Source organism: Macrosteles quadrilineatus, unplaced genomic scaffold (genome assembly GCF_028750875.1).
Source record: "Macrosteles quadrilineatus isolate MER2022 unplaced genomic scaffold, UCM_ALF_1.0 Scaffold_5__1_contigs__length_97177068, whole genome shotgun sequence".
NCBI lineage: Eukaryota > Metazoa > Arthropoda > Insecta > Hemiptera > Cicadellidae > Macrosteles > Macrosteles quadrilineatus.
Window position 1 is genome coordinate 31,557,219 of NW_026542598.1, and position 18,327 is coordinate 31,575,545.

The following is an 18,327-nucleotide window of genomic DNA, read 5'->3' on the forward strand; positions in this document are numbered from 1 at the left end:
AGATCATAAAAGACTGTGATCATAGATATAACAATAGGATACAAAATCAATGTACACTTTTTGTCGTCGCAGTACCTATTAAAAGTCAATGATAGATTTTAAGGTAAAAGCCGTCACAATAGTCCGAAACCTAAAAATACTGTATTTTAACCCTAGCGCTGGCAAACGCCGGATATACGGCGCGAACGGCCGCGGCCGAAATGGCAACGCCGGATATACGGCGCCAATGCAGGTGTTACGGTAGGCCTATAGATTTTTTTTTTTTTTTTTTTTTTTTTAGTTTTGTTTGCTTTTTAGGGATACTTTTGTAATAAATAAGTTAAATAATTCAAACCAGAGTACCCTGGAATTATATATTATGTAAGGTGTACGGTTTTGTACATGACCTGGGTTGGATGATTATTTGGTACTAGCGCGGGGGTACGATCAACATAATAATAGGGCTATCAAACAAAATATACTAAGTAAGCTATATAAACTATATATTTTTGGAATCAGCACAAAATTTACTACAATTTTACAATTTACCTTATGATGATAAGTCTAACCTGCACTTAGCTACACGACGGAATATAAAACATTTTATAAAAAAATTAATAATGCCTGAAATTCGGAAAAACTAAAAAAAAAATTTTTTGGTGGTAACCATGTAAACCACCTATATTATTGTTCTTTGTTTTATTCTGAACAAAATGATATATAATAACCCATAGTTATGTTGCTATTTCTAATTTTTATGATGGTTTAAAAATGATATTACATAGTTAATAAAATCCCTATGCCAGTACAGCGTTACACTACTGCCAGCTCTAGGGTTAATTCTATTACTGTTTCCAGAAAAATATTTATCCGTAAAATAATTCTGGGAACTGAACGAATTGTATACTAATATTAACATATTGTTTGACAGTTCTACTTAAACATTCGAGCGAGTGATATCATTCATTTATGTTTATGATACATACATACCGTTTCTATTCTAATATTCATGCAGTATTTAATTTAATATGTATATAAATGTGTCCAAAATCGCACAATACAGAGTTTTTGAACATTTATTATTATGCTAAAAAATAAGCGGAAAGTAAATAAAAGAAACGTCTTATAACAATTAAAACAGACCCAATAAGCAAATGATAAAAGCACGTGGATTTGTTGTTGCGTGGTAGTAAAACTTAAAATAAATGTGTCCAAAATAGCACAATACCGAGTTTCAATTAGCAATCAATTTTAGCCAATAGCTAAAAACATTGGCAAAAATCAAAAATGTTTTCAATACTGCTTTAGTTGTAAATAGCTTAAATCCCGATCGATGCTCTCGTATTTCAGGAGAAGGCCGCTTGAAATGTCTTCTGGGCCAAGACAGATGGACAGAAATTGAGATAAGACTTGTTTTGGCTTCTTTAATGTATAAAATGTAAAAATAACCAAAAAATATATAATTTTGAGCAATGTACAGACAAAACTCTAATTTTCTTTATATAGATGGATATGCAACTGCTAACTGTATTGTACATTTTTCCAGACAGGGATTTTATAGAATAAAGCAACATTATATTTCAATCAAGTATATTAAGAATCATTCAGAAAAGTAGTTACAAAATTATATGTGAAAGATAATATGGGTTTCACAACGTAAATATTGAGGAAGACTTAAGATATTGCAATCATTAAATAAAACTATGAACATTGAACAACTGTCATGAAATGTTAAAAGGAGTCACATCCACAACTAAATATAGTTACCAAACAAATAAATAAATAACAATAAATAAACACAATAAGTATTGTTAGCACTTACATTCTATGCATATAGTAACATTTCTCCTTAGGCCTAATAATAGTTGTTACAATCAATAATTAGTGTGGTGTTAACAAGTTAATTTATTAATTGACTACATATTTTTTACATTCTTACGGTAAGTGAAGTGGATGCAGAATTTACATTCAGATTTCTATTCAAAGCTTATGCTTGTTATCTTTGAACTTTGTCAAAGACTCCCAAATTCATTTCTTGTTAACCCTTAAAATTCTCTTTACTTAATGCACTCTTTGTCTTATATTCTTTTCATTGTAATGTAATACAATGTACTAAATTTATTGGCACAAATAGTACAAAAAATTGAAAATAAGTTTTTTTGTATATTTAAAATTTAATAACAATACAATGAAAGTTTGTGGTGAAAGTAAAAATAATTAATCCATCCAAACGAGCATATGCTTAATATTTGGATCTACTAAGAACTTATTTGAACCTTTACTGCATCAAACATATGTAATTTTATTTGCTGGATTAATACATAAAGACATAAATGCAACTGGTATTATGTTTAGTTTGCAGGTTTGCTGCTTAAAAAATTATTACATTACCAATTATTAAGAGGTATTATAGGCACTTTTAGTGTTTACGGACCTAATAGGACAATGACAATTAAACCTCCATGGAACCTAAGGTCTATACTTTTTAGATGTAAAACAATTTGACACGCATTATTCTGGCACCCACATAAAGAGACCTAAAAAAATAGTATACTTCATACAAGAACCGAAAGTAACATTTCTATGTGTATGCTCAAGTTTCATGTGTGAGGAAAGATAAAAACACTGGAACATTACATTTCACGTGCTAGGTGAAGCTAAGAATGTGAGAATGAGTTTCACATACAACGCTAAGACAAGGACAGGAATAATTGGAGCTAGTGTCCAAAAAATCACTTTTGGTTCAAGTTATGAACAATGCTTTTTATCACAATGTAAATTCCAATTTTGTTTACATTTAGATTGTTTAAACAGTAAACACTGCTTATTTCAATTATAATAATAATTAGTAAAGTGAATGCGTACTGGGGAGCGATCTGTTCTAGTGGTAGAGCGGGGCTTTGGAGCCCCAGGTCCCGGGTTCAAATCCCGCCAATTCGCAATGGATTTTATCTATGTTAAAATGCCACACCCTTTAGAACTAGCCTGAAGTAATGTGTAAACAGTTACGGGCTGTAACTTAGCGTCCTAGGAGGTGGGACTTAAAAAAAATGCATAAAAACCAGGGCACGTAGGGGACAAAAGGAGAACTGATTAAGAACAATACAAATCAGCTGATTGTTTCTCCGTTGCTTTTAATTATAGCTTTGGAAACAATAATTTTTTTTTTATATCAGCTGTTATTGAAAATAGCTACTTTCTGTACAAAGTGATGAAAAGACCATTCCTCTTATCTTCTCCAAAGTTTCTTTCCTATATTGCAAAACGTAAATCAATGAATGTAAATTCTGAGGCACACAATTTTCTAGACAGAAAGTCAACATGCAGTAAACTCTCATAAAGAACAACAGGAAAAGCAGTCTATCTGTATATCGTGAGCAATTCTAAGGCGGAGCTAGTGCGAGTGATTGTGCAGTTAAACTTGTGTCGGTTCTTGAACTGTTTACAGCCAAAAAAATTTCATTGTTGCAACACCAAAGACGTTTAAGAACACGTTTTAGTCACAAAGTGCCAGTTTCAAAACAGTTCAGGAACCATCAAAATGCTATGTAAGCATCTAACTCATTGTTAACACAGAATACTTAACTACTTACAATCTTAGTAATTTACTACCAAGAAATTATACCAAGAGTGAATATTTGACTGGTTAACAGATTAGTTATACTCAATACTATTATCTACACCTAAGTATTTAATAATTGAATAGTAAAAATAAAACTTTTATAAATATGCGCTAGTAAAAATATATATGTTATATCCTAAATATATTTTGTAGTTAAACATTTACAAGGCCAAAATCAAATTATTAAAGTCTGTTACACTGTACACAAACATTTTTGTTAACTTCACAACTCAATTAAATATGGTGTACACAACTAAAACTAATGATTAGACAAAATTTTCAAAAATAGAACAACCTTTTTTGTCGATGTTGATGACAAAATTGATTTATTAAATTCGTTGTTGATCAGTGTTAGATTTCAATATAAATAAATTAAAACTACTTTTGGTTATAAATGTAAATAAAAACAGAACACATTAAAACAAAAATTTCACTATCAAATTCGAAATTGAAAGGATTAACAACACATAAAATCTGTATACACAACATAAAATAAATGAACACAATCACACATCGATCCATAACTTGACAGTGGTCAAAGTTTTGGATCAATAAAAAGTTAGTAACGAACCAATAGAGTTGATTAGACTTTGAGATGATAGTAAGATGAAGGATATTGATAAGAATATTTATCTTCACCATCAAACAACCAATAATACTGCTTAATTCAATGACAAATGCACAAACAGATGCCATTACAGGTTATGACACGAAGGATTACGATCTACATTTGTCTTTAAACTTTGATTAGTAGTCAACAACTAGACTTATTGTGGTATGAATAATTCAAATTCTAAGAAAATAGTAATGAAATTATAATATCTAGCTAAATAATGCCCGACTAAGTAGGGGAATTTGAGGTAAACAATATTAATCATTAAATAACAAACAAAATCGTTGAATATTGCCGAGTGCTTTCAATAGTAGTCTTGAAGCGTCAAGGAAGGGAGTGGAGAAATTTATTTTCAAACTAAGAGTTATTACTAGAACCTAGAACACAAATGGTAAAACAGTAAGTACATGACTAACAGTTTTGTTAATTTAGGCGACAATAATTGATTAATGATAAAATAAATTAGCGCCAAACTAATGCTTAAAACCTAAAGTTGAAGTAAACATATTATTAAAACAGCCTGTGGTTATGACGAAACACTTGATCAGTTATTTATAACATCCTCTTCAAAAATATTTTGATCCAATATAGCAACATGATAAACGTAAATGTATTGTATTGTAACCTATATTGTGTATTCATCAGCATTTAATTCTTTGAAAGACAACTAACATGAGCTTTTTATTTACTTGGAAATAAAATTCTCATGAGTTATCCGTGAATTGTGGGTGGATAAGGATAGGTTTTAAGTTGAAGTTCTACAAAAAAAACACAAGATTTTGATGCAACTATCAACTATAAGACTAATAAAATGAGTTTTTCTATGGTTAGAAACAAACATTGAAATTTAGTTCAATCATTAAGAATAACAGATTTTAAAACTCTAAATCAATAACATGATTCAAATATTGAGTGCGCACCAATCTTTAAGTAAACTAATACGGCTTTCACAACAGAAAATTAGCCACATGCACCTCAATAAATTAGTTTGCTATAAAAGACTTGCAAACTATGTTGTAAGCTTAGGACGGTGAGTGGTTTGTTAGTCTAGTACGTAGTAGCAACTTCAAGGTATACAGGGTTACAAAAATAAACATGGAGCTCTGGCAGGGAGCAGTTTGTGGCACGGCTATTGCACTGATATGGCACTAAAGGCACTGCTCTGTCTGCCTGCAAAACAAGAAAAATTGTTGTTGATATGGTATTGTCACACATTACATTGTATCCTTATATCAAAACCAGAATAATTCTGAGAACGTGTTTTAAGTTTTTAGTAAATCTAACATTTTCCTCAAAATTCACAGCAGAAAATAGTTCAGTATAAAAGACTGCTACCGCAGGGTCCTCACTCAAATGTGAAAATGAAATGCATGGTATACTTCAAGTTTTTTTACAGTTAAATAATATTAGTGATGTTATAAGAGTCAGACAGGATGTTTTACATATGGTGCATGCAGAATCATTGCAGCTCATCGTAGAACTCAGGCACAGTAAATATATGAAGGGAATGTCTACACCAACGTTGTTTTCTTTGAATATACAATGAATAAAAACAAAGTGGTTTATAACTAAATAGGAAGGCTGACTGTACATAAAACACTTTTGAAAACGTAAAACGAATGATTTATCAAAATAGACCCGTTTGCTCCGTTCTTATTGCAAAATATAAATGATTTTGGCCTCTTTAGGGATGCAAATCGTTGTACATTGAAGCAATGGTAGCTTTCTACAAAGTTCCTGTCAAAAACTGATGCTTAGACTTGGCGAATGTCCCTTGGGCTCACCTAGTACTGGTACCACGGCTGGCGGCGCACCCAGCGCAGACGGATGCCAGCGTCTGTCCTGATCTTGATGGACGCAGACTCTGCAGCTCGTACCGTCTCTTTGACAGACTGCATCAGGTTCTGCGCGTTGCCTACCAACATATCTGTGGCCTCTTGGTCCTCCTCCGTACCTGTCAAAATACAATGTTGTAACAAACATTGAATAAGCTAGAAACTAATAGGTTATGTTACCTTTACCCTCTATTTTAGTTTTTCCAATAACTATAGTTTGAAGGCCGGGAATGTCTCATTGACAAATCTCCTGTCTTCTCAGTTGAACACCTGTCACCCTAAATGAACTAACATAAATGGTTCATTTATACATGCACAAGATAATTCACGTAAACGGAACATTTGGGGCCAGTAAAAGATAGGAGATTTGACAATGAGATATCCTCATCCTTAAAACTAAAGTCATTGGAAAAACTGAAAGAATTGAAAAAAGTAAAAGGAAACATAACCTACTTATTTTGAGGTGATTTTCAATCCAGGAAGCAAACAATGTAAATAAGTGTGAAAACCCCCCTCGGTGTAAATCAGAGGTGTTAAGAGTCAAACGGTTTAGTGAATATTCACAATAATAATCAATTTTACGCACCAAAAATCATGATAACTTACAGGTCTGCTCTTTAAATAAAGACTAGAATATCTGTAAGCCGTTACATTTGTCCAAGCCATTTTTTTTTTAAGACAAAGATTTTGATTTAACCTTTGTAAATCTGCTGTTATAATATTTTAATCTTAGTTAAGAAATAGAATTTCAAGTACGACTTGAGTTTTTGAGATCCATCTCATTAACCTTAGGAACAGAAATCAACTTGTAATTATTTATAAACAATGTAGATTTAAAAAAAAACATCAATAGCAGGCAACTTGGCATTTGAACAAGCTACCAGATTCAATGCTTGAGTTCCTTACAGCAAGTATTGTATACCGCTACTTTAAAATTAGCTACCCAAAAATATGTTACAATTTAAACTATTCATATGTTGTTTCTCAATACCCTTAATGTTTATTAGTATTTACTCAAGTAGCCAAATTAGTTGTATGTTGTTTTATACAAGTCTTTTATTCAGTACCTAATTTACCATTACATGGAATTTTATATACATTTAATACGTCCATTGAAAAAAAATACACACACATATGCTAACAAAGTAATAAAACTTATCTTCATTAGGTTGGTAAAATTCTATAGGATTTTCAAATGGTCCTGGCAATAACTACTTTAGACTTAACCTCGAGGTGTGCGAGTTTCTAGATTTTTTAACCGAGTGAATGTCGAGAAGTTGAATGCTAAAGCAAGAAACCAACCTCAAGCTGAGGGTTTACGATTGTGATAGAAAACTTAACGCTTTTGTCGCGATTGATGATGACGATACAACTTCTATGATCGCGGGGATGATGATGATTTCCCCACGGCGATCAAGGAGACGAATTTTATGTCTAAAAGGCTGTGATATTCAGGAATTTTCTGGGATTGGGGATAGTAATGATGATTTCTCCAAGAATAGGATTATGCAGGGATCACAGGAGACGATACTGTTTCCGTTCAGATGATATTAAAGATTTCGCAGTAATCGTGGTAGTCGATAATAATTTTTCCATTACTGCGATAAAGATGTTCAATATATTGCCATGATCGCGTGATACGATAATAATGACTCTGAGAACAACAAAGATAACCAGTGTTTTACTGTCATCGCGGAACACAATGCTGATGTTTCCGTGACTGCGGGAGATTAACAGGATTTTTCCGTGATAGCAGTCGAGTGATGATGTTCACACGTCCAAGGGGAATGATATTATCACAATATTATCAGGATAACATTATGACAAGTGAAGATCATGCCAAATTTTATTATTACTAATACTGCTTGTTTAGATACAACTTGACATTAAACTGACTTTTGAAAAGAGTATTTGTGAAAAATTAATTTATCATATGGTATTATGTCAAACTTATTATAAAAAGGCTCGAGGATCGAGCTTTTTTGACTCGATAAAAAATCAAAGGTTCGCACACCTCTATAAAACTTCTGCTTCAAAAGTTTTTGCTAAAATTGTAAACTTTAAATTGAAAGGGTTGAGTCAGTAGATATTCATTGCAGAGCATGAAACAGCACTAAAAAAAAACTTACAAAATGGAACAATTTTATAAAGGAAGGAAGGACTTGTAATTCCAGTACCATACATTTCTTTTAGACAAATGCAAAAATATTTACTTTGGCAGAATAAATTGTCACAGAAATAAAACTCATAAAAAAATACTTAAATCTTAACTCTTGTGGAATACAAACGTCACAAATTAAACATATTGATGTAAAGTGAAATTAATTATCTTAATCTTAGACATCAAAGCACTAAATCTACACAAAAAACAACATTTAAGGCTTCTAGCTAAGGGTTGGGTATGTAAAACACTAAAAAAAGGTGACAATGACACAAGAGTAACTTACTGGCACCGATCATAAGACCTTGAGAAAGAAATGCAAAAAACATACACATTACAGCTTGTTAATACCTTGAAAAACGTGGCATTCAAATGTAAAATAAAAAATCTAACATTATTAAGTAACACTGAAATAACGGCCAGAAACACATATCTACAAAATCAAGTTAGTTTACAAAACTAATTTGTTAGTTATTATCCATCCAACTCTTATCTAAACACACAATTCTATCACATTAATTTCGTTTTGCACTAATTCATGCACACATCTAAGATGCATAAAAGTCGTTTGTGAGAAAATAAAAATGCAAATGGTCGTGTACAGTTAGAAGTAAGGCCATTGCAACGTAAAGCCACTTATTATGTACAAAAGTCTTGAGAGTTATTTTAACAAAATTTATAATTTACTCTAATTTTTTAGCTTTAATAGAAACCATAAATTATTAATCAAGTATCACTTATGTAAAATTAGTAAAGATTGATCTATATTATTATTTTTTTAACATCATTCTTAATCAGCTAAGAATTTTGAAAAAGAACCTAGAATTGAATCTATTTCAATGGAATTTTGACAGTAAAAAACTTCTGTGCCATGAGCACTATTACAAAAAATAAATAGAAAATCCAAATTTTACAAATAATAATTGTACCTATGTTACCCTGTAATAGAAACACAGGGTAATGAATGTAATGAAACCCCATTGTGTACAATGTTATTTATGCTGTACTGTATTTATTTTTCCACCGAAAATATACGGTTTGGAAAATCATCTGAGACAATATTCGTTGATGTCCAAAAGTTTATGATTCGTTATGGTAGATCTAAAAAGTGATAGGATAAAGTTCAAACCTAAACTTCCAGATGACAGTTTTAATGCCAAACAAAAATCAACAAAACCTTTGCATACAGTCTGTGCAGAAGATGTAGATAATTTCTCAGAATTTAAAACAATGATTTTCTGACCCACTGACAGCACTAACCGAGTGAAAACTATTAGATTCAGTGCATTTACAAAACTCAAGTGTAAACCGAGCACTAAGAGAACGCTCATGCTTCACACCATGCTGAGTGTGTGTATGTTTACCGCCATGTAGCTCCGCCATCTCCGACCGAGGCAGTGTCTCTGTTAGGGAAAGCAATGTTATATACAGCAGACGACACATGGACATCAAAACAAACCAGTTAATATAATCAGCGAAGCCTTCTTAGTAGTTGCAACAGTTTTTTAATAATCTTAACTAAAACGAAATACAAAGGAAATTTTGAATACATTAAAGAAGCCTTGATAGGTTTTTCCACAGCCACTAATTGTAGATTCAAAGTCCACGAGAGTCAATTGTGTAAAAACCACTTCTATTCACCAAAGTTTCTACAACATGTGCAAAAGTCAAGTCACCCTGAAGATGGTACTGTGCATTGAGGCCAAAACGTTGGTGGATGGACGTGTTGTGACATTTTTATACGTTCGACCCCCGAAGACCACAAATCTTCAATAAAGAAGCATTTAATTCATTTAAGGGAACTAAGGAAATATTCTCTGCTTAGCTTTTGGAGAAAAGAACGCTTGACTTAAGAGACAAAAGAGAAGGAACACATACACAATTAACGAATTAACTAACCACAGAAAATAGTTTGACAATTAATTGCATGAACGTGAAAAAATGTTGATAATCAACCCCTCCAAGGGGCTAATTCAGTTTTGTAACTGCATATTCAACTAATTCTTTCTGAAGAAGCACCCTTAGAGGGAAGAAATTTCAAATTGTGTTTTGAACAATTATGCCATCTCAATTGTGTGAAAATCTTATCTTAGTTAAGTTACCTAGTTGTATCTGTTTCATCTTCCTTTAACACATTAGCTACCAACAATACTCATCCCTCAGTTACAGAGGAGTGTGACGGTCGGTAGGGAACATGTTAAGTAATTTGTAGGCCAAGTGTTCTATCCTTCTTAAACGAATTGTAGTAATTATGTTCTGTCTTTGACTATTAATATTAATTCAGTATCCAATAGTCAATGGTTCCGTGCATTTTGATATTTCATTTGCAATTAATGGAGAGCTTTAACTGAAAGAAATTGATGGATGTAGATAAACTTGTGGTACTAACTAACCACTGTTACAGTTCTTTTTACATTAATCTTACTTGTTTTTGGCGAGTAGACTACTGAAGAAATTCAACTGGGTTTAAAAATTTGTTTCTAAACCTTAGCTTAAAAAACAAAAGTGTTTTTTACACTACAACTTGTGTATTTACATGATAAATTATATTTAAGCAATAGTTTAAACAAACATTTACACTAGCACACTTGGTGAATGAAAAATAATTAGTTATTGCATCAAAATTTTTAGCAAGAAAAATTAACAGATTGAAGCAGTTAATTAATCAAGGTAAATAAAATGGCAAGGATCAACACTATATTGTTCCTTGCCTCCATCCAGCTAACTAGATTTATTAGTACATTAAGTGCAAAATACTTGAGTTTTGCAGTAGTAGAGAAATTAAATTAGCAATAAACACATGACTATATGACCAAATATTTTATTGTTAGCCTTTTTACTCCATATTAGAACCAAAACTGAGGAGAACCAATAGTAAAGACTGCTTACCAACATGGTAGATTAAGGAGAAACATAGATTTGTCAATTTTTAAAATGTTTCGGGTACTATAGGTTAACATGAAAATGAACCATTTGTAATTATGCTTCATTTATACTTTCAACACACAAATTTGTTGACAAAATTATTGACACACTACCGGAGTCAATTTACGGAACAGAAAAATCTATAGGCCTATATAAAATAGGCAAGCACGATTTTTGTCGGCAGAACTCCAAATAGGCCCTTTTATAACTTGTAGCAAATATGGTTTTTTTTATTAAGATTGGAGCTATGCAGCCTTTACTATATGTTCTCTGCAACCCTGAGTTGTACCGTAAACGCTTTCCGAGATATTTTAAATTCAGTATACTGATATTCTAAATTTACATGATTCACTCAGTCATAAACTAAGCTACAAAATTATGGATATGACCCCCTAGTAATTATTTAATACTTAATGAAGGCGTACATCTTTTTCAATCATCAATACACTAATTAATATCCAACAAACACTAATCTGAATTCTCGGTCTTCGGGTAGGAGTCGTGTCAAGTCAGTACTAACATTATTTACAAAACCATACGTTTCGCCCATACTGTGATGGGATGAGGCATCCTTAGTGGCAGTGCTGAGACTAAGAAAATATAACTTGACGACACCACCAAAACGAATGTTTAGTAAAACGTTATTGAAGAAAATACTATATCGAATAAAATTGATAAATTGTTACTGCTATGGCTAAACCAAAGGCCTGTGAAGAAAAATTATGTATTATGGTTTTCTAAGCCTTAGAAACAGTTTAATTTGAACACAAACCTTGAGCTCCGAGCATTGTAGCCTTTACTGTAGAGAGGATTTTCAGCTGGGTACCGATTGTGGGAATCCTTTCACAAACCTGCAGCAAATTCTGTAACAAACGGTTCATGGTTTTTGAGGGATTAAATAACTCTCACACAAAATACATTCAACAAGGATTGGTCCAATATGTATTTGTTCGAGGGAACATCAAATAAATGAAAAATGTTTTAACGTTAATTAGAACAAAATTCGGCTGTGAAATAATTGTTTCATTAGAAACGGATTATTGTAAAGAGCTAAGTAAATATTAAATTAGGCATACACAGTCACGGCCGGTCGACTCACCGTTCTCATGCGTTTGTCAGTACACTCGCGGGCCAGCTCCTTGGCTAGTCTGGTGACTTCCTCAGACGCCTCAGCGATGGCCTTGGCACACGCGATGAGGTCTCGTTTGGTGCCTCCCTCGCCCCTCACCAGCTGCGACAGTCGTCCCATCAGCAGCGCCATCTTCTTGGCCGCCGCGATGATGTCGTTGTCTTTACTAGACCACTGGCGGACTTCCTGGTGCAGTCCGTGGGCTGCCATCTACAATACACATTAATGTAGCAACACAGTGATGTGTATTTTTACCTGAGTATGAGTTAAGGACCAGTTTTGTAACAGACCAGCTGTTTCATCATTACTCAAACTATTTAAAAGCCCAACATCAAACGGATAGCTGGTTCCAGTTTTCAGCTATCCAAAAGCTACTGACTTTTCTCAGGATTGAACCGACGAATTTCTGATTTACATGCACTATTCCAAGACACATTCTACAGGGTAGATCCAAAAACTTTTAAATGCCACAATTACTTAATGGACACAAAGTAAGCATTGCTACTCAATAGATAGTACTGTTATCAGTAGATTTATAGATATCATTACTGTTATTGCAAATTAAAATGGGGACGCCACTAAGGAATATGAAGCCTAAATATAAATGAAGGATGAGAGTAAATGGAGTAAGATGACTTTGTGGATTTTTAATGACTGATCAGCTGTTTATTTACCCAGAGAAAATTACATTAAAAGCCCAATGAACCAATGACAGCCATTTCAAGTTTTGAATCAATAAAAGAAGGTTCTGACTTTTAGATTGAACCAGCAACTTTCTGACTATGTCTATATATACTTTCTGATTTAAATAAATACTACATTAATTGCGTCCATATCTCAGTGTTTTCAAAAGTCACTACGAAACACAGTCTTACCATGATGGGTTGGTTTGGTAGTGGTGCATGCATGAACATGTCATCTTCATCGTCAGTCTCCGCCGGTGGGGGTGGTCGAGGTGGAGGAACTTCACCTCCTGGTAGCGGTGGCCTGGGCGGGGCTACTTCTGTAATGGACCAACTAGTTTACTCACAGTACACAATACATAGCCAAAAAATCCAAACATGCATTGGGTAACATAGCTTGAAGGTCTTAGCAACCTGCAGAGGGGAAAACATTGGTAATATGAAAGATAAAAGTTGTGGAAGGGTTGAAAAAATAATGGTGTATAAGTAAGTCTAACAAACAGAATAAAATTGGTTTTAAATTGTGCAAAAAAGATAGAAAGGTTCAAAAAAGTTAGAGCAAAATACTGATGCATCATTTTGTAGCTTCAATGGTATAGATTGAAATTTAGATACTGAAGACGTCTGTAAGGACCAGCTGATGCCAATTTGGTGTTAAAATACATCATATTTAGCGAGCCACTCACAGATTGTGTGCTACAGTCAAAATTATATTTTCTCTGTTATTTTCTTATACTTTGAATGATGGGATATAGAAGGTGATATTGTTTACAGTAAGTCATTCATTAAGTTTAGTTTGGTAAAAAAAATTGCACATTCGATAGAAATGAGTAGGTAATCTAAATCAACGTGTTCAAATTAGAGTAAGGGTGGTTCAATCCAACAACGTAAATTTGCATCTAAAACTAGAAACAGCATTTACATAGGAATGGGTCTCACTCAATTTATAAAAGAAGCCTTTGATTTTGATAACCTTGCCATTGAACTGCTTCAAATGCAATTACTGTAAATCAAATCAGTGTTTGCCATAAACTTGAATAAATAATAATTGTTTCCAAATATATTGAAAGTTATTTTACCCAACACTAAGTTTTAGAATTCAGCAAATAAATGTTTTCATGCTTGCAATAAATTACTTTCATCAAAATCTTTGTCCCGGAAAACAAAAATCAGGCTGTACAAAACAATAATTTGCCCAGTTCTCCTATATGGATCAGAAACCTGGAAATTAAATAAAAGAGATGAAAAGAAACTAATAGTATTCGAAAATAAAATTTTAAGGAAGATTTTTGGACCAATATTCGAGCTAGGAGAATGGAGAATAAGACACAATAGGGAATTAAGGCAACTGTATAATAGCACAGATGTAATTGGAGAAATCAAGTGCCGAAGAATCAGATGGGCTGGTCATATATTAAGAAGAGATGAAGATTGTAGACTGGGAAGAGTTTTAAAGGGAAACACTACAGGAAGGCGACCCCGGGGAAGACCTAAGCAGAGGTGGTGGAAGCAAGTGCAAGAAGATTTGGAGAGAATTGGGGCAACGGAGGATGATGCGAAAGACCGGTTGACTTGGCGAGGATTTGTTGGTGCGGCCAAATATCACCTCCGATATAAATGGCCCTGGGAGTAAGAGTAAGTAAGTAAGTTTTAGAAAAGTAAACGCAAAACAACTATTTACAACCTTAATATGTACAATTACTAATAATTACTTGTTATATTGTACAATATGTAGCAAGGTTTTGTTGAAACTTTCAGTCAACACAAGTGTAAACGACTGAGAAAATCTGAAAAATTGGAACCAAGACAACTGTACAAGTTTTCTACAAGACAAATGTGGACTTCAAACTCTTGAAATCTTCATTCCAAAACAAATATGTACATTTTAGGATTTATAACATCAGAACGGCCAGACAGTAACTACTAGTTTGTAGGCCTACTAGTTGGTTGGATTGGATGAAGACTTCTTAATTCTACAAGGGATTGAATTGAGTTGGGGGAGGATGTTTATAAACAAGGGTTGTGGCAGAAACTTTCAGCATACATCCAACCACAGGCAAACTTTAAGGGATAGAAAAAAAGGTATGTACATTGACAATAACATTTAACAGGAAAATACCATATGTTGGATATGATAGTTATTTTTTTAGGAATTATAGCTGAAAGTTTCCATCCCTTTTCCTATTTTATTTGGGAAACAAATATTTTTATTTCAGAAGATATAGGCTGTATTTGAGAGTAGTCAAATATATTTAAGCAAATATAAAATGAAGTTGAGAACAGTCAGGTTTTTTTTAGAAGGCATTAAATTAATTTAAGAGCAGTAAATTATATTTAAGAAATGGTTAAATGTAATTGAGAACTTGTCATTTGATAATGAGAAACTCAAAATTCAGCTGATTAATACCCTTCATTCTTAAATGATATTAACGATTTCTCAATTTAATTCAAAACATTCTCAAAATCAATTGACCATTCTCAAATAAATTTGTCGCTTAATCAAATTCAACTGACTGATCTAATTTACATTTGACATTTTCCCAAATACAAGTAACGACTCTCAAATACAATTATCAACCTCTCACTTACAAGTGGAAAAGGTGTAGACTGGAAAATAAAAATTTTACACAACTTTTCAAGGTCAACAATCAAATCCCACCAGGTGATAAAGTACTTGGAACATATTAACATAACAAATACACAAACCACAGCTTGGAAGTCACAATTAAAAAATCACACAGAGAATACTGTACAAGTGGAGAAACAAAAGAAATCCCTCCCTCTAAGTTGATTTTCTTTGTTTATTTTTTTTATTACAGTAGACTCCCTCTAGTTCGGCTTCGGTTGGATCGGCCGCCGGATGGTCCGGCCCGGTCTCAAGGGGACAAGTCATATGTCACGGGCGAATGACCTTCGACAGGATTGAACTTGAATGTTTAGTTTCCGGCCATAGAAGTAAACAATTCATGTCAGTTTAGTTTGTGGGTGCTTCTATGGGTGAATGGTTGCATATTACAGATATTACCTATTTAAAACTATGTTACATAACCTCAAAAATACCAAGAACATTTTTTATAGATAATTTTTCTTCGGTCTAATATGTTGAAATGCAGTGTATAATTAAATATTTCGGACCACTTTTTTATGCAGTAGGTTCCCCCATTATTGTTTTTGAAACACCCAATTTATTTGACAAAAATAAATTAAAGCAAAACAAAGGCTTCAAGGTCAAGCTATCCGCTTGCACTGACAATTATCTGCTCACACAAACTGATGTCTGCTGTGCACTTGCTTGCTATCTCACAACAGTTTGTGATTGGGTGATTAGTAACTATGGTAACTTGTTGAATGTGTGGATGAAGAGAAACCAAAGAGGCAAAGAAAGAATAGAAGAACAAAGAAGAAAGAATAAGCGGTGTTTTACGTCATCCATTGTTATCTTTATCATATTTTACGACTGTAATAAGTACTATAATTTTATGCTGTTTTATGAACTGTTAATGTTTTTATCGACATTCTTATGTTCTGAAACAACATTTAGTAGTAGCCTATGCTGACTACGGTAGCTTGCAGTACTAGACTTTCTATTGTTCTGTTCTTTACGTGATTTATTGCTATACGTACAGTGTTGTGTAATTTTTGTTTTGATTGAGTAAGCGTGATTTTAAACGTTTCAGTTTTTTTTACTGAACCAAGGTTATTGACTTAACATATCACGATTGCGCAATACTATAATTTGTATTTTGGTTATGTAAAATGCACTAAATCCGGTTAGTCCGGCCGTTTTGTAGTTCGGCCAGTGATCCGGTCCCGAGGTGGCCGAACTAGAGGGAGTCTACTGTATTACTAAACAGTTCACCGTGTGGTTTTTTCCATTATGATTTTCCAGTTTTGGCTGGGTTTGTACTAAATCTTGCTATGTTTTTAGGTACTTTTTCACTTGAGAAGAGGATCAGATTCCAGATATCGAAACATCATTGACACTTTTTTCATGGTGGGAAATGTCTGCAAAAATTTCTTTAATTTCATTAGCGTACCATCAATAAAAATGAATTCCAAAGAGATAATTGATCTTAAAAAGACAGGGATAGGACAACACACGACTAGAGTCAGAAATGATTCATCTACGTATAAAATCAAATGACCAGATAAAACTAACACATTCCATGCGGTAAAATGTCCAAGGTAGAGGTCTAGTCTACTGAATTTTTAGGACATTCCGCTATCAGGACCACTCAATACCTGGCAGAGGCCGAGGACTGGGTGGGGCTTGATACGGAGGCAAAGCAAGTGTGCGGATAGCCACAGCTCTGGTCATTGTGGTCGTGACTAGATCATCTGAGTCTATTTTAAGTCATTGACATGTCAGTGACAGTTTGTAATTTGTTTAAATTTCATTACAATGCTACAAAACAGGTTTACACCCAATAACAAAGTAGCTGTTTCACAAAGGTAATGTTGATAAAATAGGTAAATAACAGTCTATAAACAAAAATTTTCCAATAAGCTGAACTAAAATGTACATATAAAGCTTCATTCCAGTAAGAATGTTTTAACAATGCATTTTTAATGGCTGATTTTTCATTAGCAACACCATAATGGCTTAGATTTTGAGGACTAAATTAAAAATTTCAACCATTCAATTTTGTCGATACTGCTTCTCCTAATTATGGAACTGTAAAAGAGCTAAAGCTTTTTGCGAGATATAGTTAAAAACAAAATCTTTGCTAAACTTTAACTTGTTGAAATGCATCAAGAAATGTATTCCAACACTATTTAATTATTGTGAAAACCGACTCCTTTACTTTCCTTTAAGATCTAAAAGATTATGTAACATGTGAGTTGAATGTGTATGTTGTTCATAGAACTTGATTAACACTTGACTAACAAAAAACACACTATTAAGTTTGTTTACCCTTATGAAGGTACAATAGTATATTCCCAATTAACACCTACTTTATATTTGAATTTGGCTGCACTATAGTTTACGTCCTACACTCATTCAAATGAAAAATATCGATGTATAGATTATTCGATATATCGATTATTTCATTCGGTTAGTTAGGTTAGGTCTTAACCTAACTAACCAAACCTGATATATCAAATGAAATAATCGATAAAAATTTAAATATATCGATCGATATATTCATAAGAATGAGTGTAGGACGTTAACTAAAGTGCAGCCTTGAATTTTATCATGTACATTTTTGTTATAAACAAACGTATCTGAAGTTATTTTGAAATTATCTCATGAAAAGAACAAAAAGTGTATTTTAGCTTTAAGGCTGAAAGAAAAATCTGACGGAACATACTATGGATGTGATTTTCTCAAGATTACCTGAATAGTACCAAGGGGTTCCCATTTTTTTAAGACTATACC

The 18,327-nt window shown here is 33.0% G+C and overlaps 1 protein-coding gene across 10 annotated transcripts in view; it reads right to left on the reverse strand.

Annotated features, from left to right (window-relative positions):
* Positions 1–1,553: 1,553 nt before the first annotated feature.
* The window catches only part of LOC128994560 (vinculin-like), a 48,832-nt gene continuing 32,058 nt past the window's right edge, over positions 1,554–18,327 (reverse strand). For 5 of the 10 annotated variants that reach the window (XM_054419200.1, XM_054419198.1, XM_054419197.1 and 2 more), the window contains 6 exons: positions 13,140–13,267; positions 12,235–12,474; positions 11,908–11,998; positions 9,575–9,613; positions 5,999–6,168; positions 1,554–5,384 (listed from right to left, as the gene is read on the reverse strand). In XM_054419200.1, the coding sequence (XP_054275175.1) occupies positions 5,999–6,168; positions 9,575–9,613; positions 11,908–11,998; positions 12,235–12,474; positions 13,140–13,267 (668 nt within the window). In that variant the 3' untranslated portion in view covers positions 1,554–5,384. Of the gene's footprint in view, positions 5,385–5,998; positions 6,169–9,574; positions 9,614–11,907; positions 11,999–12,234; positions 12,475–13,139; positions 13,268–17,189; positions 17,292–18,327 lie in introns of all 10 variants that reach the window. The other 5 variants (XM_054419191.1, XM_054419194.1, XM_054419190.1 and 2 more) reach the window with 3 other exon arrangements.